The sequence below is a fragment of the Hemicordylus capensis genome, chromosome 12, assembly GCF_027244095.1.
Source record: "Hemicordylus capensis ecotype Gifberg chromosome 12, rHemCap1.1.pri, whole genome shotgun sequence".
NCBI classification, from domain to species: Eukaryota; Metazoa; Chordata; class Lepidosauria; order Squamata; family Cordylidae; genus Hemicordylus; species Hemicordylus capensis.
Genome location: NC_069668.1, coordinates 20,985,492 through 21,008,519, shown reverse-complemented (window position 1 = coordinate 21,008,519; position 23,028 = coordinate 20,985,492). Strand labels below are relative to the sequence as shown.

The window sequence follows — 23,028 nt, the reverse complement described above, 5'->3', positions numbered from 1 at the left end:
CTGCTACCAGTCAGTGATGGCAACAGTGTGCTAGACGGAACAAGGGTCTGACTCGGTAGAGGGCAATTTCACTTGTCCATGTATGTTCATGAACATTCTCATCATCCTAGCAAAAGGTACGGCGCTACCCTGACTAAGCGCAAGCAGAGGGCACTGTTGCCCCACACAGACTGGAATCCCGGGCAAGGCAAGCTTACTGAAGCTGTTTGACGATGGCCATCCGGATCCGGCCCCGCGCTTTGAGGATCTTCTCCAGCCGGTGGATGTCGTAGGTGTTGGGGTTTCGGAATGGGATGTCGTCCGGCAGGCCAGTCACTTCGATGGCGTCGGGACTGTCCCGGATCAACTTATAGGGCACCAGGACGGGCCGGTTCAGGCTCAACGCCTCTCCTGGAACGAGAGCGGGGCATTCTTAGCTCAATCGAAGAGCCCCTTGAAGCACTCCCTAGCATCATGGTCCCCTTTGCTAAGCAGGGTCTGCCCTGGTTTGCATTTGGATGGGGGACCACATGTGTGAGCACTGCAAGATATTTTTCCCTTATGGGATGGGACCCATAGCTCAGTGGAAGAGCTCCTGCCTGGTTCCATGCCGAAGGTTCCAAGTTCCCTCCCTGGCAGCATCTCCAAGAGAGGGCTGGAAGAGCCTCCTGCCCGAAACCTTGGAGAGCTGCTGCCAGTCAGTGCAGGCAATACTGAGCTGGATGGACCAAGGGTCTGACTCAGTAGACAGCAGCTTCCTAAGGGACGGCACCGTGACTCCATGCTAGAAGAGCATCTACTTTGCATGCAGAAGGTCCCAGGTTCCCTGTCAGCAGCTCCCAGGTAGGGCTGGGAAAGACCCCTGCCTGAAACCTTGGAGAGACGCTGCCAGTCAGTGTACTGTAGACAGTCCTGAGCTAGATGGAGTAAGGGCCAGGGTCAGTCCCTGGCAGCATCTCCGGCATGCCTGGGAAAGACACCTGCCTGAAACTTTGGCAGGCTGCTGCCAGTCAGTGCAAACAAAACTGAGCTAGATGGGGAAAGGACTTGACTCGGGCTCTTTGTACCAGCCAAGCAAAAACCGGGCTCCAGAAGAAGGCCTCCGAGTGCCATTGACTCACCGTATTTTTCGTTGAAGAGCTCCTTGACCTGTTCCCGAAGGATCACTTTCTCCCCCAGCCTATTAGCATCGTCTTCGTCTGCAAAGAAGGAAAACACAAAAGGCATAACATGGATGATCTGTTTAAAAAGTCTCTGTCTCCCCTTTTCCAGATGTGGGCTTTGGGCCAAAGCGATGGATGGATCTAGCAGGATGTGCTCAGTTTGATGAACAAGGGTGTGTAGATGAAAGCAGACAAAGAGAGGTTGGGCACTGCTCTGGCTGAAACACACAGGGAGGCCGCCCTATGCCGAGTCAGGCCTTTGGCTAAGCTAGCCTAGGACTGCCAACCCAAACTGGCAGCCAAGATCCTGTAACAGAAAATAAAGGAGAGCTGGTCTTGGGGTAGCAAGCATGAATGGCCCCCTTTGCTAAGCAGGGTCCAGCCTGGTTTGCATGGGAATGGGAGACTACATCTGTGAGCACGGAGAGATCTTCCCCTTGGGGGATGGGACTGCTCTGGGGAGAGCAAGAAGGTTCCAAGTTGCCTCCCTGGAATCTCCAGGTGGGGCTGAAAGAGAGAGACTCCTGCCTGCAGCCTTAGAGAAGCCGCTGCCAGTCTGTGTGGACAAGCCTGGGCTAGAAGGACCAAGGGTCTGACTCAGTATATGGCAGCTTCCTGTGTCCCTGGGTTCCTTTCACTTACCAGCACTCTCTTCCCCGAAGCGAGCACTCGCTTCCCGCGTCTCATCGTAGCAAGTATGAATTGTCCCCTTTGCTAAGCAGGGTCTGCCCTGGTTTGCATTTGAATGGGATACCACAGGTGTGAGCCCTGGAAGATAGTCCCCCTCACGGGATGGAGCCACTCTGGGAAGAGCAGAAGGTTCTAAGTTCCCTCCCTGGCAGCATCTCCAAGAGAGGGCTGAGAGACACTCCTGCCGCGCTAAACCACAAGAGCAGGGTGAGGTGCTTGGTACAGATGCTGATGGTGATTTTTGACAAGGCCTTCACCTCTAGAGATGTTAAAGATGCAAGATGTGCAGCTTTCAGTAGGACTCTCCCCAGACTGTTCATGTGATTATTGTCCTCACTATCGGGTCTGCAGTGTCCCGATTTGCGACCGTGTCCTAAAAGCTTGGAAAAGCACGATTCGCACAAACACAATGATACCGTTTTATCTACGTTGTCAGAGGAATGGAAACAGAAACGGGCAGGCATGTCCTCCAAAGGTGACTCCGTAGAGCAGGCACAACCATTTGGTCATGGTTACCCTGACCCTTTGGTCTGTGCAAAAACGACTCTAATTTCCCCGAATCATTTGTGGGTAGGGATAAAGGAGGGGTGATAACACAGAGAAAGCTGTCAGTGCAACAAGATGCTGCCAAAAACCATGATGAGCATTGGTCCCCTGAAAAGGTACCAGTGGCCAACATCTGTGGGTCTGGCTCACGAGCTACTAGCAATGTGTGGGATTGCAGCCCCCCTCCAAAAATCTGAGAAATGAAATACAAAATTCCTACTGTGGCATCATCCGCCCTTGCTTCCCAGATAGGTGGCTGAGTGCTGAAGTATTTTACATAGGGACTTTAGGAAGCTGCACACACAATTTATGGGATGCATAATTGGATGCAAACACAACAACTGTCCCTTATATCAGGGGTTCCCAACCGGAGGCCTACATCTCCCATCATCCAGTGCCACTGTGGTGGCAGCGATGGGAGGTGTAGTCTGACATCTGGCCAGCCAAGGTTGGGGACCTCTGCCTTATTTTGCACAACCACCCAGGACTTTAGGTTATGCTTGGGCTCAAGGTGACGTTGCGGAGAAGTCTCTCTCCTCCCACCTTTTATCCCTACAACGACTTTGCAAGGTAGGCTGAGAGATGGCCGGAGCCCAATGGCATCCCAAAATCCACCCGGGTTGCCTGCTCCATATAACGACGTGTTTGATGAGTATAATTTTCGGTCACATCTCCTGGGGGTGTCTAAGATTGTACCTCCAAACAGATGAACAGAGCTCTTGGTCTGGTGCTCTAACCACTACCTCATGCTACAGTGGCGAAGTATACAAGAGAGCCCTGAGCTGGTATCGGTACGGTAGTAATCTCTCCTTCTCTTTTCTTTGGAAGCTGCTGCATCACTTATTAAAAATGTGTTGGACTTGTTCACACGAGCACTGGCAGGGTCAGAGAAGCGCCCTGCCTGGGTTGGAGGCTGGCGCCCTCCCGATGTTTGGCCGTGTGCTTGCAGACATCAAGATTAGAGGCAGGGAGAATGATCGTGTGCAACGCGGCGGTTAAGGGTGTACACAAAACTGAAAAAAACCGGTTTGGCTCGAATCAAACTGGACTTGAGCCAAACCAGTTCTGGTTCGGTTTTGTGCACAATGGAGCCAGGCCCATTTCAGTTCAAATCCGATGGGGGCGGTAAAGTTGTTTTTAAAAAGTGATGACTTGCCCCCACTGGGGACTTTGGCGACCTCAGGGAGTACTATGGCAGCCCCGGGAGGGGGTCTCTGGCGACTCCCCTCTCCCCTGGGCTGATTCGGACCATTTCGGCCCTGTGTGTGTGTGCGGGTGCAGCAGGAATTTTTTGGGCTGCCACGCATGCGCACTGGCCATCTGCGTGACCCGATGCATGAGCACCCTAACAAGATTCTGTCCCAAATGTTTTATCAAGGTAGGAGGAAAAGCCGTCCTACTCAGGTGCCACCTCACACACAATCACTCCCCCAACCTCCTACCCGAATGCCTGCAAGCACACAGCTAAAAATCTGGAGGGTGCTTGGCTTTCCCACCCAGGCTGGGCGTTTCTCCTACCGCCAGCAGTTGTGTGAGCGGGCCGATTCCTTGTCTGCTCCCATCTACAACACGTCAACCGAGCAACGTACCGTTCAAGGCGGCGTATGCCTTTTCCAAGGTGGATATCCGTCTAGGGGCTACGGCATTCATTGGGGAAAGAAAAGAGAGAACGGTGAATGAGAGGCAGTCCGCTTTGGGCTGAAGTCGACAGTGGTAGGGGCTACGGCATTCATTGGGGAAAGAAAAGAGAGAACGGTGAATGAGAGGCAGTCCGCTTTGGGCTGAAGTCGACAGTGGTAGAGAATGCAGGCGTTGCTTCTGTCACAGATGCACCCACCCTCCAAAGTCCGGGATCAGAAGCTAGAAAATTTGGGGACAGGCTTTAGGGCCATTCACACGACCAGAAACTGGATAGGAGAGGACTCCTACCCGGTTTCACTCCCATTTTGAGATTGTGTGTTAGATACAAATAAGGTAATGGGCAAGGGCTCAATTTATCCATTATTTATTTATATAAAACATTTCTAGCCCGTCCCTCCAGTACACTACTGCTCGGGGCGGCTCACAACAATAAAATAGATACAATGTAAAAGAAAACTAATACAATTAACCAAATTAAGTAATCGAGTTTTAAAAAGTCCAGGCTAAAACCACAATCAGAGTTACAGTTTTATAAGTTTCAAATTAAAAGTTATTTTAAAAGCCAAAAATTGAGAATGATAAAATCTAAAGAACCTACCAGGCATAACCAAAGATGGAACATTAAAAAGCCTCTTTTAAAAGACATGTTTTTAGATTAAAAACAACAACAACAACTAAGGGAAGCTCTTCAGGGAGGGCGTTCCAAAGCCAAGGGGCCCCCATTAAAAAGGCCCTGCCTCTTGATTGTCTGTCAGGCCCCGGCTGGGTAGGACAGGCATACCCTACCCAGATTCCATGCACTGCTTCTGAATGAGGTAGGTGGGGAAATTATCCTACCCAGTCGGGCTTGACAGACAATACAGCCCCTGCCTCCGACCCAAATTTTCTCAAACACAAGACTGCAAAATGGGAAAACACTCAACTCACCAAATTAGGTAGAATTCATCTTCTACCTAGTTTAGGACTGTGTGAATTGCCCCATTATTTTTCTTGGAGTTTAAAAGGCAACATTGAAAGAGCAAAAGGGATGAGAAGATGGTTCCCTGCCCCAAAGGGACTCCCTTTTGTGGTGTTTGGGGTTAATCCATTCCTTGATCCAGGCCAGCTTTTGCATGGGGCTTCAGTTATTTACATTCCAGTCCTGGAGCAGAGGCAGGGCTAAGAAAACAGCCCCCAGCAAGAGCCCAGAAAAGCAGTCTGCACTTGCCTCTCTGTATATAATATCTTTTTCATTAAACTATTAATATTCCTGATTCCACTCCACTGCCTTGTCCTTGCATACCACAAATCTTTCCTTTGGATTCTACACCATTCTAAAAGACGACACAAGGAAGAACAGCCACAGGAGGGGTGCTATGCTGGGCCAAAAAGAGGCAATTACGAATATGAACACGGCAAATATGAATACACATAGATATAAACAAATAAACAAAATGTCTCCCTGTCCCCAAAGGGCTTACAATCTAAAAAAAGACTAATTTGAGATAGACACCAGCAACAGCCACTGCTGTGTTGGGGACGGATAGGGCCAGTTGCTCTCCCCCTACTAAATGAAGAGAATCACCACTTTGAAAAGGTGCCCTTTTGCTCATTTAGAGGACACCATTGCTCTCCCCCGCAAAACAGAGGAGAGCTCCCACTTGAAAAGGTGCCTCTGGGCCTCGTAAGCAAAAGCTAAAGGCACTTAAGGAGGGCTGAATAGGAGAATTGAGATTCTTGTGCTGCAGAATTCTACAATCAGTAGGAGATCTTAAAAAATGGTTTCCAGATGACGTAATGAATCATTTAATTTCATTTATGTGCCACCCATCTAAAAATGGCTCAGGGTGGTTTGCCGTCAAGAACAAAACCATTTAAAATATCCACATAATACTGGTTAAAAAACCATTCAAACCACTTCAATATTACTAAACGCCTGGCTGGAAAAGGAGGCCTTTGAGGTTCTCTTGTATGGCTCTAAGGCTGATAGACCTCATATTCTCACGAGGAGTGCGTTCCGCAACCGTGGGGCAAGCTACTGAAAAGACCCAATCCCAGGCTGCCGTCAGATAAGCAGGTGGCACTCAGAGACAGACCAACCCTGGTGATTTTAGTGAGTGGTGGGGATTAGGGATGTACACGAACTGGTTCGGAGGCCCTTTTATGGGTTGTGTACGAACCAGTTCAAAAATCTGGTGGTTCGGCCAGTTCGAAGGTGGCGGGGGGGGGGATAGCTTTAAGGACTGGGGAGGGTGCTCTTACCCTCGCCGGTGCTGTGCTTTAAAACGCACCCCCCACACTTCGAACGAGCAGTTGCTGGTTCCGTGCACATCCCTAGCGGGGATCTTGCAGAGAAAGGCAATTTCTCAGACAAGCAAGATCTAGGCTGTACAGAGCTTTAAAGTTATTTAAAAGTATAATGATTTTAATTATTTCTATTAGAAGTATTTTTATTTAGCTGCAATGCAAAAAGTAAATAAAAAAATTTGGGGGGGGGATTTAACTTTGTTTGTATTTAAGTTTACATTTATATTCTGCTCTTCCTCCAAGGAGTCCAGAGCGGTGTATGTGGTTATGTTCATTCTCACAACAACTCTGCGAGACAGATTCGGCAGAGAGAGAAGTGACTGGCTCAGAATCACCCAGTGAGTTTCAGGGCTGAATGGGGATCTGAACTCGGGTCTCCCCAGTCCTAGTCCAACACTCTAACCACTACACCACACTGGCTCTTGCTGTATATTATTCTTAAAAGTATAATTATTGCACAGATCCCGAACTGGCAACGGCAAAGCAGCCCCTCCTGAGCAAAGAACCAACTCCTTCGGTGCCGAGAACGTCACGCTCCTCAGTGGCCACATGCCAGCAGCAGCAACAGGCTTGGCGAGACCTGATGGAGAGAGAGGAGGGCAGGACACCAGATCAGAGGCTGCCCTTTAAGACTCTCCGCAATCCAGGGAGGGAGGCCGAACCTGGAAGGGGTCCTCCGAACTTGGAGGGATTTATCACCTCCGTCCACCTCTGGTCCTTGCTGGAACAACTGGCTCCCTTGGAACTCTCCGAGATCCTGAAATGCTGGCCTTCATTGCTGCTTTAGAACAGAGCTGCTCCACTTCCGCCCTCCTGCAGATGTTGGCTACAACTCCCATGATCCCAGGCTACTGGCCACTGTTGCTGGAGATGATGGGAGTTATAGTCCAAAACCAGCTGTGGGGGGGGGACAATGTTGAGCAAGCCTGCTTTAGAAAGAGGCGGGGCCTTAAAACTGCAGAGTGGATGTTCTCAATGGGGAATGGAGCCAAATTTCAGAGGGGGGAGTCGGTGTGAAAACTGGCTAACCGTTTTTCGAGACCCGCCCCCCCCACCTGGTGTTTGAGCTGCAGTATCCATTCTGTAGTGGTAATGGTCTTCCCAGCTGCTGTTCTGGCCCCAGTATAGCCTCAGAAACAACACTATACTATCACGCTGCATCGTTCTAGGGGGCATTCTGGGGGGGGGGGGAATGGCAGCTGCTGTTACCATGGTGGCCCATATTGGCAGAATAGTTGGTTTCCCCCACAATGCCCTGGACTGATACAACATCCAGGGCATGATGGGGGAAAAACAAAATGGCAGCTGTATCTGAACAGCCGCCATCAGAGTTGATGCAACACCTCATGCTTAGCTCCTGGTGTCTCCTTGGCTGGACAGCTCCCCAGCAGACAGGACCACAAGCTACACCGCAGGGGTGGCGGAAACAGGACTGTATTTGGCCTCTGTCTACAAGTATTTGTAATTTCGTGTGGCTTCTCAGCGATACTGAGCAAAAGGGGAACAACACAACATGAAAGCTGGGAGCAGGGAGAAAAAGGAGGCACACACAAGAAGATGAGCAAACTATTTACCTTGTGGTGAGGATGCTGACATTGCAAATCAAGAGCGGGGGGGGGGGGAGAGAGAGGGAGCATCAGCTCGAGAGAGAGTTACAGCACCTCCAGGCAGCTTGTGCTGGTAAATTTGCCTCTTTGGTTTAGGAGAGGAGAGCTGGTCTTGTGGTGGCAAGCAGGACTGGTGCCCTTTGCTAAGCAAGGTCTGCCCTGGTTTGTATTTGGATGGGAGACAACGTGTGAACACTGGAAGATACTCCCCTTAGGGGATAATGGGGCCGCTCTGGGAAGAGCAAGAAGGTTCCAAGTTCCCTCCCTGGCAGCATCTCCAAGAGAGGGCTGAGCGAGACTCCTGCCTGCAACCTTGGAGAAGCCGCTGCCAGTCTGGGTAGATGATACTCAGCGAGATGGACCAAGGGTCTGACTTCCTAAGGCAGCTTCCTATGTTCCTATGTCTGCAACAGTAGCATCTTCTTTTCAAGCCCTTCTTTGGGTGCTTCCTCCTTGTATGGCCAGTGACAGGTCTTTTCAGTGGCCCTGATGTGTGAGCACTTCAAGATATTCCCCTCAGGGGATGAAGCCACTCTGGGAAGAGCATCTAGGTTCCCAGTTCCCTCCCTGGCAGCATCTCCAACGAGATAGGGCTGGGAGAGAGATCCCTGCCTGCAACCTGGGAGAAGCCGCTGCCAGTCTGTGTAGACAATCCTGAGCTAGATAGACCAAGGGTCTGACTCAGTATATGGCAGCTTCCTAGGTTCCTACTTCTTTTCCTCCAGGTTCTCGGGAGGGAGAGCAAAAAAAAAAAAAAAAAAGGAGGGGGGAGAATTTTCAAGGTGCTGATGAATTTTCTCAATATGTTTCTATTGGTACACTTGCATAAAATTGGTTCAGTGTTGCCTTGCGCATTTCGAGGCAATTCTTGCGTAGAAAAAACAAATGTCGTGAATCACTTTATCTAGCCGAGAATTGCCTCTGAAGAGAAGCATTGCCTCGAAACACGCAAGGAAATACTGAACCAACTTTGTGAAAGCATATGATAAAACCATATTGCGAATGTGCAGCAGCATATTGGGAGTTCTTCCCCCTTTCCCCCCCCTTCAGTTTGTTGGTGCTGTGTCATTTTAATTCTTGTAACAGAAACCCCGCAAAATGGTCGCATTTATCTGGGAGGGGTGTGTGACCGGGGGGTGGCTGTTGGGTGGGCGTGGCTGTTGGGTGGGCGTGGCTGTTGGGTGGGCGTGGCTATGGGGGCTGCCAAGGGGAGGGCACCCGCACTTCCGAATTTGCGAGTACATAACTGGAAAGTGCTCTCTCTCTCTCTGTAATTAAAGAATACTACCTGACCTATTTAATTAATTGGAGAATGGGAAATGATCTTTCAGCAAACAAAAACTGCTTGGGGAACAGGACTGGCGGCTGAGTGCATTTCCAATCGAAGCAGATGGAATTCACATACCAAACAGGTTTTCCTGGCAACATGGCTTCTGCTCTGTTCCTTAGCTTCATGGTAAAAAGAAACCAACACTTTCCAAACGACAGAGATCAATAACCAGCGCCGTTCATGCCACGGGCCATATCGCGTCCAAGACTGTCCCCTGTGAGTCTCAAATTCCCAGCCACTGTTCCCCCTAAGAGGGATTCCCCGATGTGGCTGACTACAACTCCCAGCATTCCCAGCTGCAGCGGCCTTTGGCTGGGGATTATGGGAGTTGTAGTCAACCACATCGGGGAATCCCTCTTAGAGGGAACACTGATTCTCACCTGGAGACATCCTCCTTTATGCCTCTGGGTATGATCCCCTGGCTGTATTCCTGCGAGTCAGTTCCTCACCCTTTTCTCTTTTTCTCGCTCCTGATCTGGTTGGAAACAGAGAGCTGTGCTGACTGGGTCAAGAGGCACCTTTCCCAGTGACACTCCTACATTAAGTGGGGAAGGAAGGAGCTGCCCCATTCAGCCCAGCGTAGGGTCTCTCCAGTGGCCTTCTGGGGGCACACAGTTTAGGAATCACCGCAAGAGCCAGTCTTGTGGGAGCGAGCAGGAATTGTTCCCTTTGCTAAGCAGGGCTCCCCTTGGTTTGCATTTGGATGGGAGACGGCATGTGTACAAGTAGGTAGTACACCGCTCTGGGCTCCTTGGAGGAAGAGCGGGATAGAAAATGTAAAAATGAATGAATGAATGAATAAATAAATAAATAAATAAATAAATGTGAGCGCTGTCTGCTGGAAGATGTTCCCCTTTGGAGATGGGGTTGTAGTTGCATGGTTGAACATCTGCTTGGCATGGCATGCAGACAGTCCCAGGTTCAATCCCTGGCAGAATTTCCAGGGAGAGACTCCTGCCCATAACCCTAGAGAGCCACTGCCAGTCAGTGTAGACAACCCTGAGCTAGATGGACCGATGGTCTGACTCGGTATATGGCAGCTTCCTATGTCTTGCCTTTTCAAGTGGCGGCTCTTATAGCAGGAGGAGAGCAACTGGCCCGATACAGCCCATCATATCATCCCTCGGGTGGCTGATGCTGATGGCGCCTTTGTGTTTCATTTTAGACAGGACTGTTTGGGATGGGCCCAAAACGTGTCACGTCTTCCTCTCCGTCAAGGACACACACACACGGCTCACGTCAACACAACACGACGCGAGAACACGGCAAGCCGCATCCCTCCAAGGGATGACCCAACAAGAGCATCATGGTGAAGCCTTTTCGTTCCCAGAATGGCAACTTACAATTGGCATCGAGTTGTTCAAAGCATTTGGCACTTACCAGGTTTGGGGATGAGTCCTTGGAAAGGCCTGGAAAACAGAAGATCATGGGTAAATGGGTGGCATGTCAACCAATCTTAAGACTTCAGAGAGCATCTGGACTGGCAACAGCCGTGACATTTTGCTGCCCAAAGCAAAGTACCTGAGGACGTACCTTCCTCCCCCTGCCCCATATCTCATTTTTCCTTTTAAAATTACCCCCCAAATTCCCCTTCCCCTTTCTATTGGGGATAAAAGAGGGAAAGTAATGCAGGACCATTTTGTCTGAAGGTCATCCCCATAGCCCAGCCCACAACTGTTGGCCATCAAGACCATCTAGGCTAGGGGATGTCTGCTCATGGTGGTTTGCGGCAAGGGCTACCCCACTAGAGATGGAAAATAGGTGATAGCATGGTTGCAGCTTGTTCTGTGTGATCACCTGGATCTTTGCCCGCCAACCATCAGGGCAAAATTGCAGTCGTTTTTGCACAGAGGAAAGGATCCCCTGAGAGGAGAGCTGGTCTTGTGGTAGCAAGCATGACTTGTCCCCTTAGCTAAGCAGGGTCCTCCCTGGTTGCAGATGAATGGGAGACTACAAGTGTGAGCACTGTAAGATAGTCCTCTCAGGGGATGGAGCCACTCTGGGAAGAGCATCTAGGTTCCACAATCCCTCCCTGGCAGCATCTCCAAGAACGGGCTGGGAGAGACTCCTGCCTGTAACCTTGGAGAAGCTGCTGCCAGTCTGGGTTGACAATACTGGGCTAGATAGACCAAGGGTCTGACTCAGTATATGGCAGCTTCCTGTGTTCCGATGTAACACTTATGCCACTCTGGGATTAAAATCCAGCCTAATCCCTCACCATATTTCAAATTATTAGTCATTTTCCTGCTGTGCCATTAGGTGGCTTCACCCTGCTGCTATCCTATTCCAGGCAGGAGTCAATGGGCAAGGCAGGAGCTCTGCCAAGACAGGGCTCTGAATGTTGGTCAGAATCCCAGGAGGGACGCAGGGCTTGGGCAGTTCTGAAGAGAGCACAGCCCGGTAAGGGATTCAGGACCCTGGAGAGTTCCTTGCAGGCAAGAGAGAGCTGCGAACAACCAAGCAGGTTGGATGTTGTTCCAGCAAGTGTCTGTGCCTGACTGCAGATCTTTATAGCTACTACCTCAGTAATGTGATTTGGCTCCACCCCTTCCTGAGGAAGGCCCTGTAGCTTAAAGGGGCCTTGCCCAATTTTGTAAGTGTAGACACTGGCAATGCTGAGGAATCTCTATGGTGACTGCCAGGTCCTCCTCCCCTCACTAGGCCTCTGCATGGCTTCTGGGACCATTTGATGTAGCCCTAAACCTATTTCGGGCAGCAGCGATATAGGAAGATGCTGAAAGAAATCATCATCTCATACTGCACAGGAGATGGCCATGGTCAACCCCTCCTGCATTCTGCCAAAGACAGCCACAGGATTCTGTGGTTGCCAGGAGTCAACATCGACTTGGCGGCACACTTTACCTTTTAATCCCGTTTTAAAAGGGGCTGACTGATTTCAGTGGAAAGACCTAACAACAGCTCACAAGAAAGAATGCTGGACCCAACCAACCAACCAACCCACCCCCAGCAAAACTCAACCTGGCAAAAAAAATACCTTGTTACCGTGAACTTGATCTTGTCTGCCACTGCTAGGATCCTCTCCAGGTTCTGGGAACCAAAGGTGCATGGTTTTCGGAAGGGGATTCCTGGCGGGAGCCCTTCGATGATGACTGATCCTGGGTTGCTCTTGATACGTTTATATGGCACTTGGACCGGGTATTTGATGCCCAGAGCCTCACCTGAAAGGAAAGCAGGTGAGAGAAAGGCAGTGTGGTACAGAGGCTAGTGAAATGATCTTCACTGTTTTTCAAGCGGGGGCCACTTTAGCAAAACAACAACACAACCTTCAATGTGGGAGTCATTATTGTGGGAGCAGGCATGAATTGTCCCCTTTGCTAAGCAAGGTTCACCCTGGTTTGCATTTAGATGGGAGACTTCATTTGTGAGCACTGTAAGATAGGAAGGAACATAGGAAGCTGCTGTATACTGAGTCAGACCATTGGTCTAGCTAGCTCAGTACTGTCTACCCAGACCGGCAGCGGCTTCTCCAAGGCTGCAGGCAGGAATCTCTCTCAGCCTATCTTGGAGAAGCCAGAGAGGGAACTTGAAACCTTCTGCTCTTCCCAAAGTGGCTCCAACCCCTGAGGGGAATATCTTAGAAAGCTCACATGTGGTTTCCCATTAAAATGCAACCAGGGCAGACCCTGCTTAACTAGGGGGGAAAGTCATGCTTGCTATCACAAGACCAGCTCTCCTCTCCTTAGGAGATACTCCCCTTAGGAGATGGGGCTGCTTTGGGAAGAGCACCTGCCTGCTTGCAGACAGATGGTTCCAAGTCCCCTCCCTGGCAGCATCTCCAAGATAGGGCTGCGAGAGACTCCTGCCTGCAACCTTGGAGAAGCCACTGCCAGCCTGAGTTGACAATACTGAGCTAGATGGACCAATGCTCTGACTCAGTATATGGCAGCTTCCTGTGTTCCTATATAACACTTATGCCACTCTGGGATTAAAATCCGGCCTCATCACTCACCATATTTCTTGTTGAAGAGATCTTGAACTTGTTCCCTTAGCGTGTTTGCGATATCGATTCGGGAAAGCCGCGTGTCATAATTTTCTACAAAGAGAGAACACACCTTGGATGGAGTTCTTGCTGCCACTTCTTCAGGAAACAACAAAACTTCTGAGTAACTTGTAAAACACCACACTTTTGCTACTCATGGGGAAAGGGGGCACACCTGTGCCTGGACACTTCCCGATCCAGGTTTGCCAAATTTCCGGTTAGTGGCAAAAGGATCTTAGATTGCAGGGAGGGGCTCACAGGACCAAATCCTGCCGTGAAACACAATGGGGGACTCCGGACCAGTCACTTCTCTCTCAGCCTAACCTACTTCACAGGGTTGTTGTGAGGAGAAACTTAAGGATGTAGTACACCGCTCTGGGCTCCTTGGAGGAAGAGCGGGATATAAAATGTAAATAATAAATAATAATAATAATTCCCTGCAGATAGAAAACTAGCATTTCGCCAAGGAGGCTCCACTAGAGTAAGCTATCTTCCTTTTCAGTGCAGACTGAAAGTGCAGTTCTTCCCGTGCAGACTAGTATCTTTATTGTACATATACAGATACAATGGATATTTATGTACCGCTTTACAACAAAAGTGCTCAAAGCGGTTTACATAGATATAAATAAATGAATAAATAAATACAATGGCTCTCTGTCCCCAAAGGACTCACAATCTTAAAAAAAGAAACACAAGATAGACTCCAGCAACAGCCACTGGAGGGATGCTGTGCTGGGGATGGAGAGGGCCAGTTGCACTCCCGCTGCTAAATACAAGAGAATCACCACTTTGAAAAGGTACCTCTTTGCTCATTTAGCAGGGGCCAGTTACGCGTTTATGGTTTCTTTGTTTTTTAAATGAAGGAGTATTCAGTCAACTGAGCCTTGAATATAGATATACATATATCTACAATGTGCCTAGGTTTTCAGTGACTTTTAAGAAAAAGGTTAAAGTCTGCTGTTGAGTCGGTGTCAACTCCTGGCGCCCACAGAGCCCTGTGGTTGTCCAACCCCTTACAGGAGGGGTTGACCCTTGCCTCCTCCTGCGCAGCATGAGATGATGCCTTTCAGCATCTTCCTAGATCGCTGCTGCCCGATATATGGGGATTCGAACCGGCAACCTCATGTTTGCTAGGCAAGTCATTTCCTGCTCTTGACTGAACAGAGGGAGAGCAACTGGCCCTCTCCATTCCCAGCATAGCATTCTTCCAATGGCTGTTGCTGGGGTCTATTTTCCCTTTCTTTTTTATATGGCGAGCTCTTTGGGGACAGAGAGACCATCTTAGTTATTTATTGCAAACTGCTTTGGGAACTTTTGTTGAAAATCTGTATATAAATATCTGTTATACACACACACACACACACACAATTAGTATCCTGGATTCTTTTGTGTTTGCTCCTCCACCGGACCACACAGGCCAGGGATATTTATGAGGGAGAAAAAAGGTGTAATCGACAAAAGCAGCTCCACATCAGATTAACTGAGACCCCAGGTGGGCACAGCCATCCTGTCCTCACCTTGGAATCCGGGCCTTTTAACTGGTTCCTCCACCAGACGCTCGTTGGGTTCCCTCTCGTTTGCTGCCGAAAGAGAAGACGCACGAGACAGATTCCGATTCGTTTATCCCGTTTCATTTTCTGTTTTGAAGGCCGTCTTGAACATATCCTCTCTGCTTTCTTGCTTTTTTTAAGCAGCAAAAGACTCCTTCCCAACTCACTCCAGGCTTGCCACCGAATACGGTCGCCCAGTTTTACACTCTTTGGCCTAATAGTGCATCTCTGCCTCAGTTTCCCAGCCCTCCAATGTAAATAAATGGGAGGAGAGCTGGTCTTAGGGTAGGAAGCAGGAATTGTCTGCTTTGATAAGCAGGGTCTACCCTGGTTTGCATTTGAATGGGAGACCACGTGTGAGCACTGTAAGATATTCCCCTTAGGGGATGAGCCCACTCTGGGAAGAGCACCTGTATATTTGCACACAGAAGGTTCCTTCCCTGGCAGCATCTCCCAGATAGGGCTGAGACAGACTCCTGCCTGTAACCTTGAAGAAGCTGCTGCCAGTCTGTGTAGACAATACTGAACTCAATGGACCAAGGGACCGACTCAGTATAAAGCAGCTTCCAGAAACACGATCATATTTACCCAGATAGAGCATGACGCTGAATTTAAGATGCCCACCTTACCAGACTCCCTTACCCCAAAAGAAAAGGACCCTGAATTTGATGACCCCACCCCCGCCGCATTTCTAACATCAAAAAGCAAGGTGGGGGGGAGGGGGACTAGTCTTGGTTAATGTGGTACATCTTTCACAAGATTGAAAGATTTAGGACGTTTGAAGGTTGATATGGTACATCTTTCACAAGACTGAAGATTGCCATAAGTATGGCTTCTATGTACAGGGGAATGTGCACTTCCGAGGTTATATATTGTTGCACGGAACCAAAATGTAACCTCATTTTGTGTGACGTCCAGACTGACCTACTGAAATGCTTAACAAAGCCCTGGCAATATACTTACCTATCACTCCTGGGCTGTCAGAGGCGGGCTCTTTCACCCCTTCTGTGAGCAGTTCTGGCCTGAAAATCAATGTTGTCATAACGAACAATGAAAAACCCCAAATTAAAAAAAAGAAATGCACAGCAGATATGACATAATCCCGCTCCCCCACTGTGTGTAAAAGAAAGGGACAGGAGTTATTGGCCTACGGCAAGGCAGTCAAGCTAGCGGCTTTGGCCTCACCTCTTGATGATGAACTGGATGCTGCTACTGGCCTGTAGAATCTTTTTTAATTTTGCAATCCCAAAGCAGTTCGGCCGTCTGAGCAAGATGCCATCGGGTAAACCCACCACAAAGAGGTCCTCTGGGTACATCAGAAACTTGGAATACGGGACCTTGATCGGCTCAGAAGTTCCTACGGCTTTAGCTGCAGATGGAGAATAGAGCTGATATCACTGGATCACGGCCGCTCCAAGAGGTCAGCTCATCTCTAGACAGGAGATGAGAGAGAGAGAGACTTCTGCCCTTGGAGAAGTCGCTACCAGTCTGGGTAGACAATACTGAGCCAGATAGCTCAATGGTCTGACTCAGTATATGGCAGCTTCCTATGTTCCATTTCTGCAGCTTGTTTTTCAGAGCCCCCCCCCCTCTTTTTTTGCTGCAGGGAACCAGCTCCTCTGCCCGGGACCTCCATGTTGCCTCGCCTCATGATCTAACCGCCCAACGCTCAGACCATGACCCCAGCCAATGGTTTTGAAACAGTGCAGGGAACTGAGCAAGAAAATGCTCCCAAGGGCGGACGGAGAAATTAGATATGAGAAGGGGTAGAAAGCAGGCACACAGCTCACCATATCTTGTGTTGAACAAAATCTCCACTTGCTTTCTCAAGTGACTTAAAACGTCACCCACGCCATCTGGGAACGAAAAATCAAACCAGAAAAATCAACATGGTTAGCACCAGTTTCCGGGCCAACCCAAAATACGTCCTCCTTCCAATTCGACAGCCTGATTGACAGGTGGAGAAAAGAGGGGAACTACTTCATCCATTGGGGGGGGAGTGAAATGGGGCAGAAAAGGGGCATCTTTTCAAAGTGGTGATTCTCTTGTATTTAGCAGGGGGAGAGCAACTGGCCCTATCCGTCCCCAGCACAGCATCCCTCCAGTGGCTGCTGCTGGGGTCCATCTTACGTTTCTTTTCTAGATCGTGAGCCCTTTGGCTATGGGGAGCCATTTTATTTAATCTATGTAAACCGCTTTGGGGACTTTGGTTGAAAAACGGTACAGAAATAAATATTTGTCATATCCATATCCATCCCCTCCCCCCACACCCCATAAGTCCCCACGGTATGATGCGGCATCATTCCCTGGGGAATTATGGGAAACATCATTGTAGCTGCTCATTGTTCAGAAGATTGCCAGCGCCATTGGATTACTTGCAGTGGTAATGAGAAAAGGGAAGTGGTGGTTTCTGGGTAACCCTTCCTCTTCTGAAATTTCAAGCCCAAAGTTCTCCATGGAGAACTTCTTAGCCTTAAACCATTTGGAACTGGCAACATTTCAGGGCCTGGCTTTCAGTTCTCTCCAGCTCTAGAGCCCGATTCAGACATTATGCTGTACAAGTGGCTATACACTCGTAACGGTGTTTGTGTGAATGACTGTTCCTGTGTTTGTTTCAGGGATGTGCACGAAGTGTTTCGTGCATCCCCAGGGCAATGGAGAACAGTATCGTTAAAACAGGCCTATTCAACTCCCATAATACCCAGCCACAGTGGCCCATAGCCAGGGATTATGGCAGTTGTAGGCCAACATCTGCAGGAGGGCCGAAGTTGAGCAACCCTGCTTTAAAAGGGCTGCTTGGCGTGGGGCTTTATATAATGGAGAGAATGGACAGTGCTGACGTGGGGCAGTGAGGGAGGAGGTAGGGAGGGACCTGTGTGCCTCTTTTTCAAGCTACCGCTTCTCCCCCACCCCCCGAAATGTTTTGGCTGCAGCCGCCCGAATCGTTTCTATCGAGGGGAACAACATGATTTGGGCACATCCTGTTTGAACCTGGATACAGGCCCTCCAAATACCTGGGGCAGATAGGAAGTGTCCGGTTGTACCTGCATTCAGCATAACATGGGAAGGACTGTACCTGAGTACACGGCACACTCGTTGTACGAGAGTTGAACGTAACACGTGCGTGGGACTTATTTCTCGCTCCAATTTGTAGCCCCTGTCACGTCACCAGAGGTGCCCTCCCCGCAAAATGCTATTTTCCTCTTAGACGTGCACCTAACACCACAGTGGAGATCACCGGACCTTTTTAGCAATGTAACCAATCTTATGATAAACCCACCTTTGCCTTCTCTCTGCTTCTCCTCATGTTGTGCATGGTTACCGGAAGCTTTATCTGAAACCAGAGACGAGGAAGAAATTTAGCAGGAAACATGATGCCACCTGTGGGGATGGGGCCGTCGCATCCGCTTTGGATGCAGAAGGTCCCAGGTTCGATCCCTGGCAGCATCTCTAAGGAGGGCTGCGAAAGCATCCTGCCTGAGACTTTAGAGAAGCTGCTGCCAGTCAGTGTAGACAATACTGAGCTAGGCGGGCCCAGGGTCGGACTCAGTAGGGCAGTATCATATGTTCACGGGAATGACTATAGCTCTACTGTTTCTTTCAGTGTGTGGAATTTTAGAATGTGGAATGGGGCAGCCTCATAGCAGCTGGGCAAAGAGGTGGAGCTGGGCAGAACCAACACGCCGATCGGCTAATCACCTGCCAGCCTTTCACGCACGTAGGCGGCATCATCCGAAGTCATGTGATTGGCTGCCCCGTCGTGCATTTCCTCCGAACTGGGCGATCGATCTGTTCAAAAGAGGAAACCAAGGGTTAGTCAGACAGGAGTCTCCCTGGGCTGGTTTTCTGCTGTGCCGAATGGAGAAACATATTTATTTAGTTATCATCTCTTATTTACCCAAATAAAAAAATGTCTCTGATCTTAACAACAACAAAAAATATTTATATACCGCTTTGTAACAAAAGTGTTCAAAGTGGTTTACATAGAGAAATAATAAATAAATAAGATGGATCCCTGTCCACAAAGGGCTCACAGTCTAAAAGAGAAACACAAGATAGACAGCAGCAACAGTCACTGGAGGTCTTTTGTGCTGGGGGTGGATAGGGCCAGTTGCTCTCCCCTTGCTAAATAAAGAGAACCACCATGTTTAAAAGGTGCCTCTTTGCTTCGTTAGCACAGGTTAAGACTTTAAAAATACAGGTTATACCTGTATTTAACTGAAAGGAGCAGAGCTCTGAATTCAAGACAACCCCCTGATTTCTAACATCAAAAAACTTGGGGAGAAATCTAGTCTTTGATTCAGGTAAATACAGTAAGTGGACTCAGGTAAATTCAATTAGAAGTTTGCTTTTCCAGTACAATACCACTTAAGAGTGGCTCGTGGAGAGAATGTAAAGCAATAAAGCAATGTTGTAAAAAATACAAAATTCAGTTACTAACAGGATCCAATGGCAACTGATTTTTTTTTTTTTGGAACTCTCTAAATAAAAAATAAAATAAAACCAAAGCCCAAAAGCCTCACTAATCAAGTAGCTCTTTGGATGTCTTCTTGGAAACATAGAGGATTGTTCAGAGCTTCCCTCCCAGTGGAATTACTTGAGAGTGGCAGGAGGCCAGTGCAGGCACTTCCTCTGGACTGGGGCCGGAAAGGGGTGGGGCTCCTGGCTCCTATACAACCCTTCCTCCATTCAGCAGCTCCTCCAGTGAGTTCCCGCCCCCAGCTGCCACGCTAGACTCAGGCAGTCAGCAGTCTCAATGTTCTCTTCACCTCGTCGACACCATCAGCAGACTTTCATCTGCCCTACCTGGAACAGTGATCTGGATGATGTCCACTTCGTCCGGTTCTATTTTAATGCGCTTTATCCCTCCTAGTTCCCCTGAGGTACCTACCGAGGAAAGAGAGAGAGACGGGAAATAAGATGGATCCAAGCAAATGGAATTCTTATATCGCAGATGCACAATTACATCCTCTGCATTCCTTCATTCAGAAGAACTCACATGCCCAAGGGTAACGGGATCAGGCGCGGAATCCCAAGGGTAACGGGATCAGGCACTTTTCCAGTGACTATAAGCAAATTTTCAAGTTCAGGCCTGTTGCCGCTTTTTTCGATGACCATGACCCATAAGCAAATTTTCCAGTTGATCTATACACCCACTGGCAAGAGGGTATACATCTCCTAATATAAGGTCATATTTTTCCAAAGCACTTAAATATTATACAGAGTGTCTGAAATGCGCAAAATATGTTGCGTAAAAGTGGTAACATGCCTGATTTCATTACCAGTTCTAGGAACACAGTCAGTAATGTCGATTAGAATCTACATCACCGCTAGGAGTTGCTCAAAGCCTATACAATAATCAGGACTAGAAACCTCATTTGAAGCAAATACTGATTTATTTATTTTTTAGAGCATCGAACTGTACGGGCAATCATCATGATCCTTACCTGGTTCACAGTCTGCAGAAATGGGGCACTTTTCAGACCTGCCAAAAGAAAGCCTTCTGATTTCACCATGGCAATTTATGTATTAAGCACTTTCAAATGCTTAACCATCGTAATACGTACAATAAAACAAGGATGAAAGACACAGCAAAGGCAACCTGAGTAATCAAGGTCACCTAACACATTACATATGCAAAGGGTTTCACGGTAGGGATGTGCAAAACATTTGACCAAATCGATTTGAATTCGAATCGAATTCGAATTGATTCGACTCAAAACTGCTTGCACAGAATGGGATTCGTTCAAATAGATTCGAATCCATCTGAACTCGAATCAAATTTGCTCAAATTTGATGTGAATTCGATTGAAATTTGCCTGAATTTGAATCAATTCGAATGAATCCCATTCTGTGCAAGTCGAATTGAATCAATTCAAATCTGATTCAAATTCAAATCAATTCGAATTATCTGCAGATCCCTACCAGTGGTCCCTCTGATTTTTTCCATCGCTGTGTGGAATGAGTTTGGGTCTGGGTGGCTGTATCAAGGCAAAGTGTGTGCATGTGCATTCAGAGTGGGACCTTCCCGATTCAACCTTAGCGGGATCTAAAATTAACTGAGCAGACATCAACAAACTTGTGAGCATGTGCAGGTGCACACGCCTTAGAGGGAACAGCCCTCCAGCTTCTCTTGGACTAGTTCATCCCTGACTATTAGCCCCTGTGGCTGGGAATGATAGGTGTTGTAGTCTATCTGCAGCTTCTTGTCCACAGTTGTGCACGCTGGCTGTGCAGTGTTTATCTTGACGTCCCACTTCCAAAATCCAAGCACAAAGCTCTCCATTGAAAACTTTTGACGTGGCAAGAATTTGGGCCGGGTTTTCAGTTGTGCTGGAAACTAACAGATTTTTTTCTAGCAATGTAGAATGAAGTCCAAAAGGGAAAAGCGCAAACGATAACACGGAAGTTTGTTGGAAAGCATGCCTATTGTATAGGCACACTTTCGACTGAGAACATTGATCATTAACAGAAACCTGCTCAGAGCTTTTGGGGACTAGAATCCCAAATAAATCAAAGTACATTTGGATTTAGAAAGGGAAATATTACAGTTGCAGAACATCTGCTTTGCATGTAGGTGGTCTCAGGTTCAATCCCTGGAAGCATGGGAACATAGGAAGCTGCCGTATACTGAGTCAGACCCTTGGTCCATCTAGCTCAGTATTATCTGCACAGACTGGCAGCAGCGTCTTCAAGGTTGCAGCTAGGAGTCTCTATCAGCCCCATCTTGGAGATCTGTCAGGGAGGGAATTTGGAACCTTCTGCATGCAAGCATGCAGATGCTCTTCCCAGAGCGGCCCTATTCCCTAAGGGGAATATCTTACAGTGCTCACATGTAGTTTCCTATTCAAATGCAAACCAGGGCAGACCCTGCTTAGCAAAGGAGAACATTTATGTTGTTCCCGCAAGACCAGCTTCTCCAAGTAGAACTGGGAGAGACCCTGTCTGAAACCCTGGAGATCTGCTGCCAGTCAGTGCAGACAATACTAAGCTGGATGGACCAAGGGTCTGACTCAGTAGACAGAAGCTAGGTATTTCTGAATACATACAGATGTATCATCCAACCATATGCAGAACCATGAACATTAGCATTAAACAGTAAGGGGAACATATTAATCACACACCAGCATAAACAATACTAAACCCTAAATAAACCGAAGAAGGTCAACATCACAGGCGTGGCTTTCGGAAGGCAACATTCGGACAGACAGGTAAGTTATTTGCAGGATGAAAGGGACTTACCTGTGGTTAGCCTGGGAAGTCCCTGCCAGTTGAAGAAATGCCATTCTGTGTGGCTCAGGAGATATTTCCCCAGAGGGGCTAGATGGCTCTATCTTGGCTGAATCTTTGGTAAATTTACTTCCTGGTTGCAGTCCAGGCAAAAGGAAGAGAAGGTATGAGGAAATGTGAGGAAAGAAGAAAAGACGGTGGAAGGGAGAGAGAAAGGAGTGAAGAGAGAAAGAGAACGAATGCATAAGAGAGGCCTCCTTGATAGGGATGTGCACAAAATCTGCACGATTCGATTCAAATTTGATTCAAATCCAATTCAAATCCGATTCAGATCCGATTCATGTGGATTTTGTGCACATCCCTAGTCCTTACATGCCAAGAAGACACTCATTCATTGGCACATGAATCAACAAACATGGCTACTGATATCTAGTTTGATCCTGAGATAGGTTGACCCCCAAATGGCTCCAACTTTGCCTTCCCATTTGCAGACTCTGAAGCTGGGGGAAGGGGACATTTATGAGTTTTTAAGTGCAAAGAGTGACACTACGGGGTGCAGACACCACACCACCCTCCAAGTTATATCCACACAGCCCCCAAAGCCATTTCCCCACAGAAACAATTGAAGGAAAGCTAACATGTTCCATTACCTGTAAAAATCCTTTCATCAAACATCCTGTAAAAAGGAAAACAAAACAATTTAGGGAAAATAGTACTTGAGACTTCCGTTCCAGTAGTTGCAATAACAGCATTTCAGGCACCTGGGGCCCTGGGAATTGCAATTTTACCGGGGGCCCTGGGAAATGCAGTTTATTTATTTATTTGTCAAAATTGTTCACCACCCCAAACTTTCATCTCTGGGTGGTTAAGACTCTTCTGCATGATCCCTACAGCATGTTAAGATCATCTGAGGAGGCCTATCTCCAGTTACCACCGGTATGTCTGGTGGCGACTCAGAGGCGGGCCTTCTCTGTAGCTGCTCCTGGGCTGTGGAATGCACTCCCTG

At 48.3% G+C, this 23,028-nt stretch overlaps 1 protein-coding gene across 11 annotated transcripts in view; it reads right to left on the bottom strand.

The window, feature by feature from the left end:
* Positions 1-23,028, bottom strand: part of GTF2IRD1 (GTF2I repeat domain containing 1) — a 70,772-nt gene that overhangs the window by 2,410 nt on the left and 45,334 nt on the right. For 7 of the 11 annotated variants that reach the window (XM_053275356.1, XM_053275358.1, XM_053275355.1 and 4 more), the window contains 16 exons: positions 22,673-22,698; positions 22,035-22,155; positions 20,240-20,277; positions 19,599-19,679; positions 18,492-18,581; positions 18,073-18,126; positions 16,583-16,648; positions 15,978-16,161; positions 15,756-15,814; positions 14,760-14,822; positions 13,213-13,296; positions 12,238-12,421; positions 10,623-10,651; positions 3,968-4,015; positions 1,101-1,178; positions 198-390 (listed from right to left, as the gene is read on the bottom strand). In XM_053275356.1, the coding sequence (XP_053131331.1) occupies positions 198-390; positions 1,101-1,178; positions 3,968-4,015; positions 10,623-10,651; positions 12,238-12,421; positions 13,213-13,296; positions 14,760-14,822; positions 15,756-15,814; positions 15,978-16,161; positions 16,583-16,648; positions 18,073-18,126; positions 18,492-18,581; positions 19,599-19,679; positions 20,240-20,277; positions 22,035-22,155; positions 22,673-22,698 (1,398 nt within the window). Of the gene's footprint in view, positions 1-197; positions 391-1,095; positions 1,179-3,967; positions 4,016-10,622; positions 10,652-12,237; positions 12,422-13,212; positions 13,297-14,759; positions 14,823-15,755; positions 15,815-15,977; positions 16,162-16,582; positions 16,649-18,072; positions 18,127-18,491; positions 18,582-19,598; positions 19,680-20,239; positions 20,278-22,034; positions 22,156-22,672; positions 22,699-23,028 lie in introns of those variants that run through there. The other 4 variants (XM_053275354.1, XM_053275363.1, XR_008311840.1 and 1 more) reach the window with 3 other exon arrangements.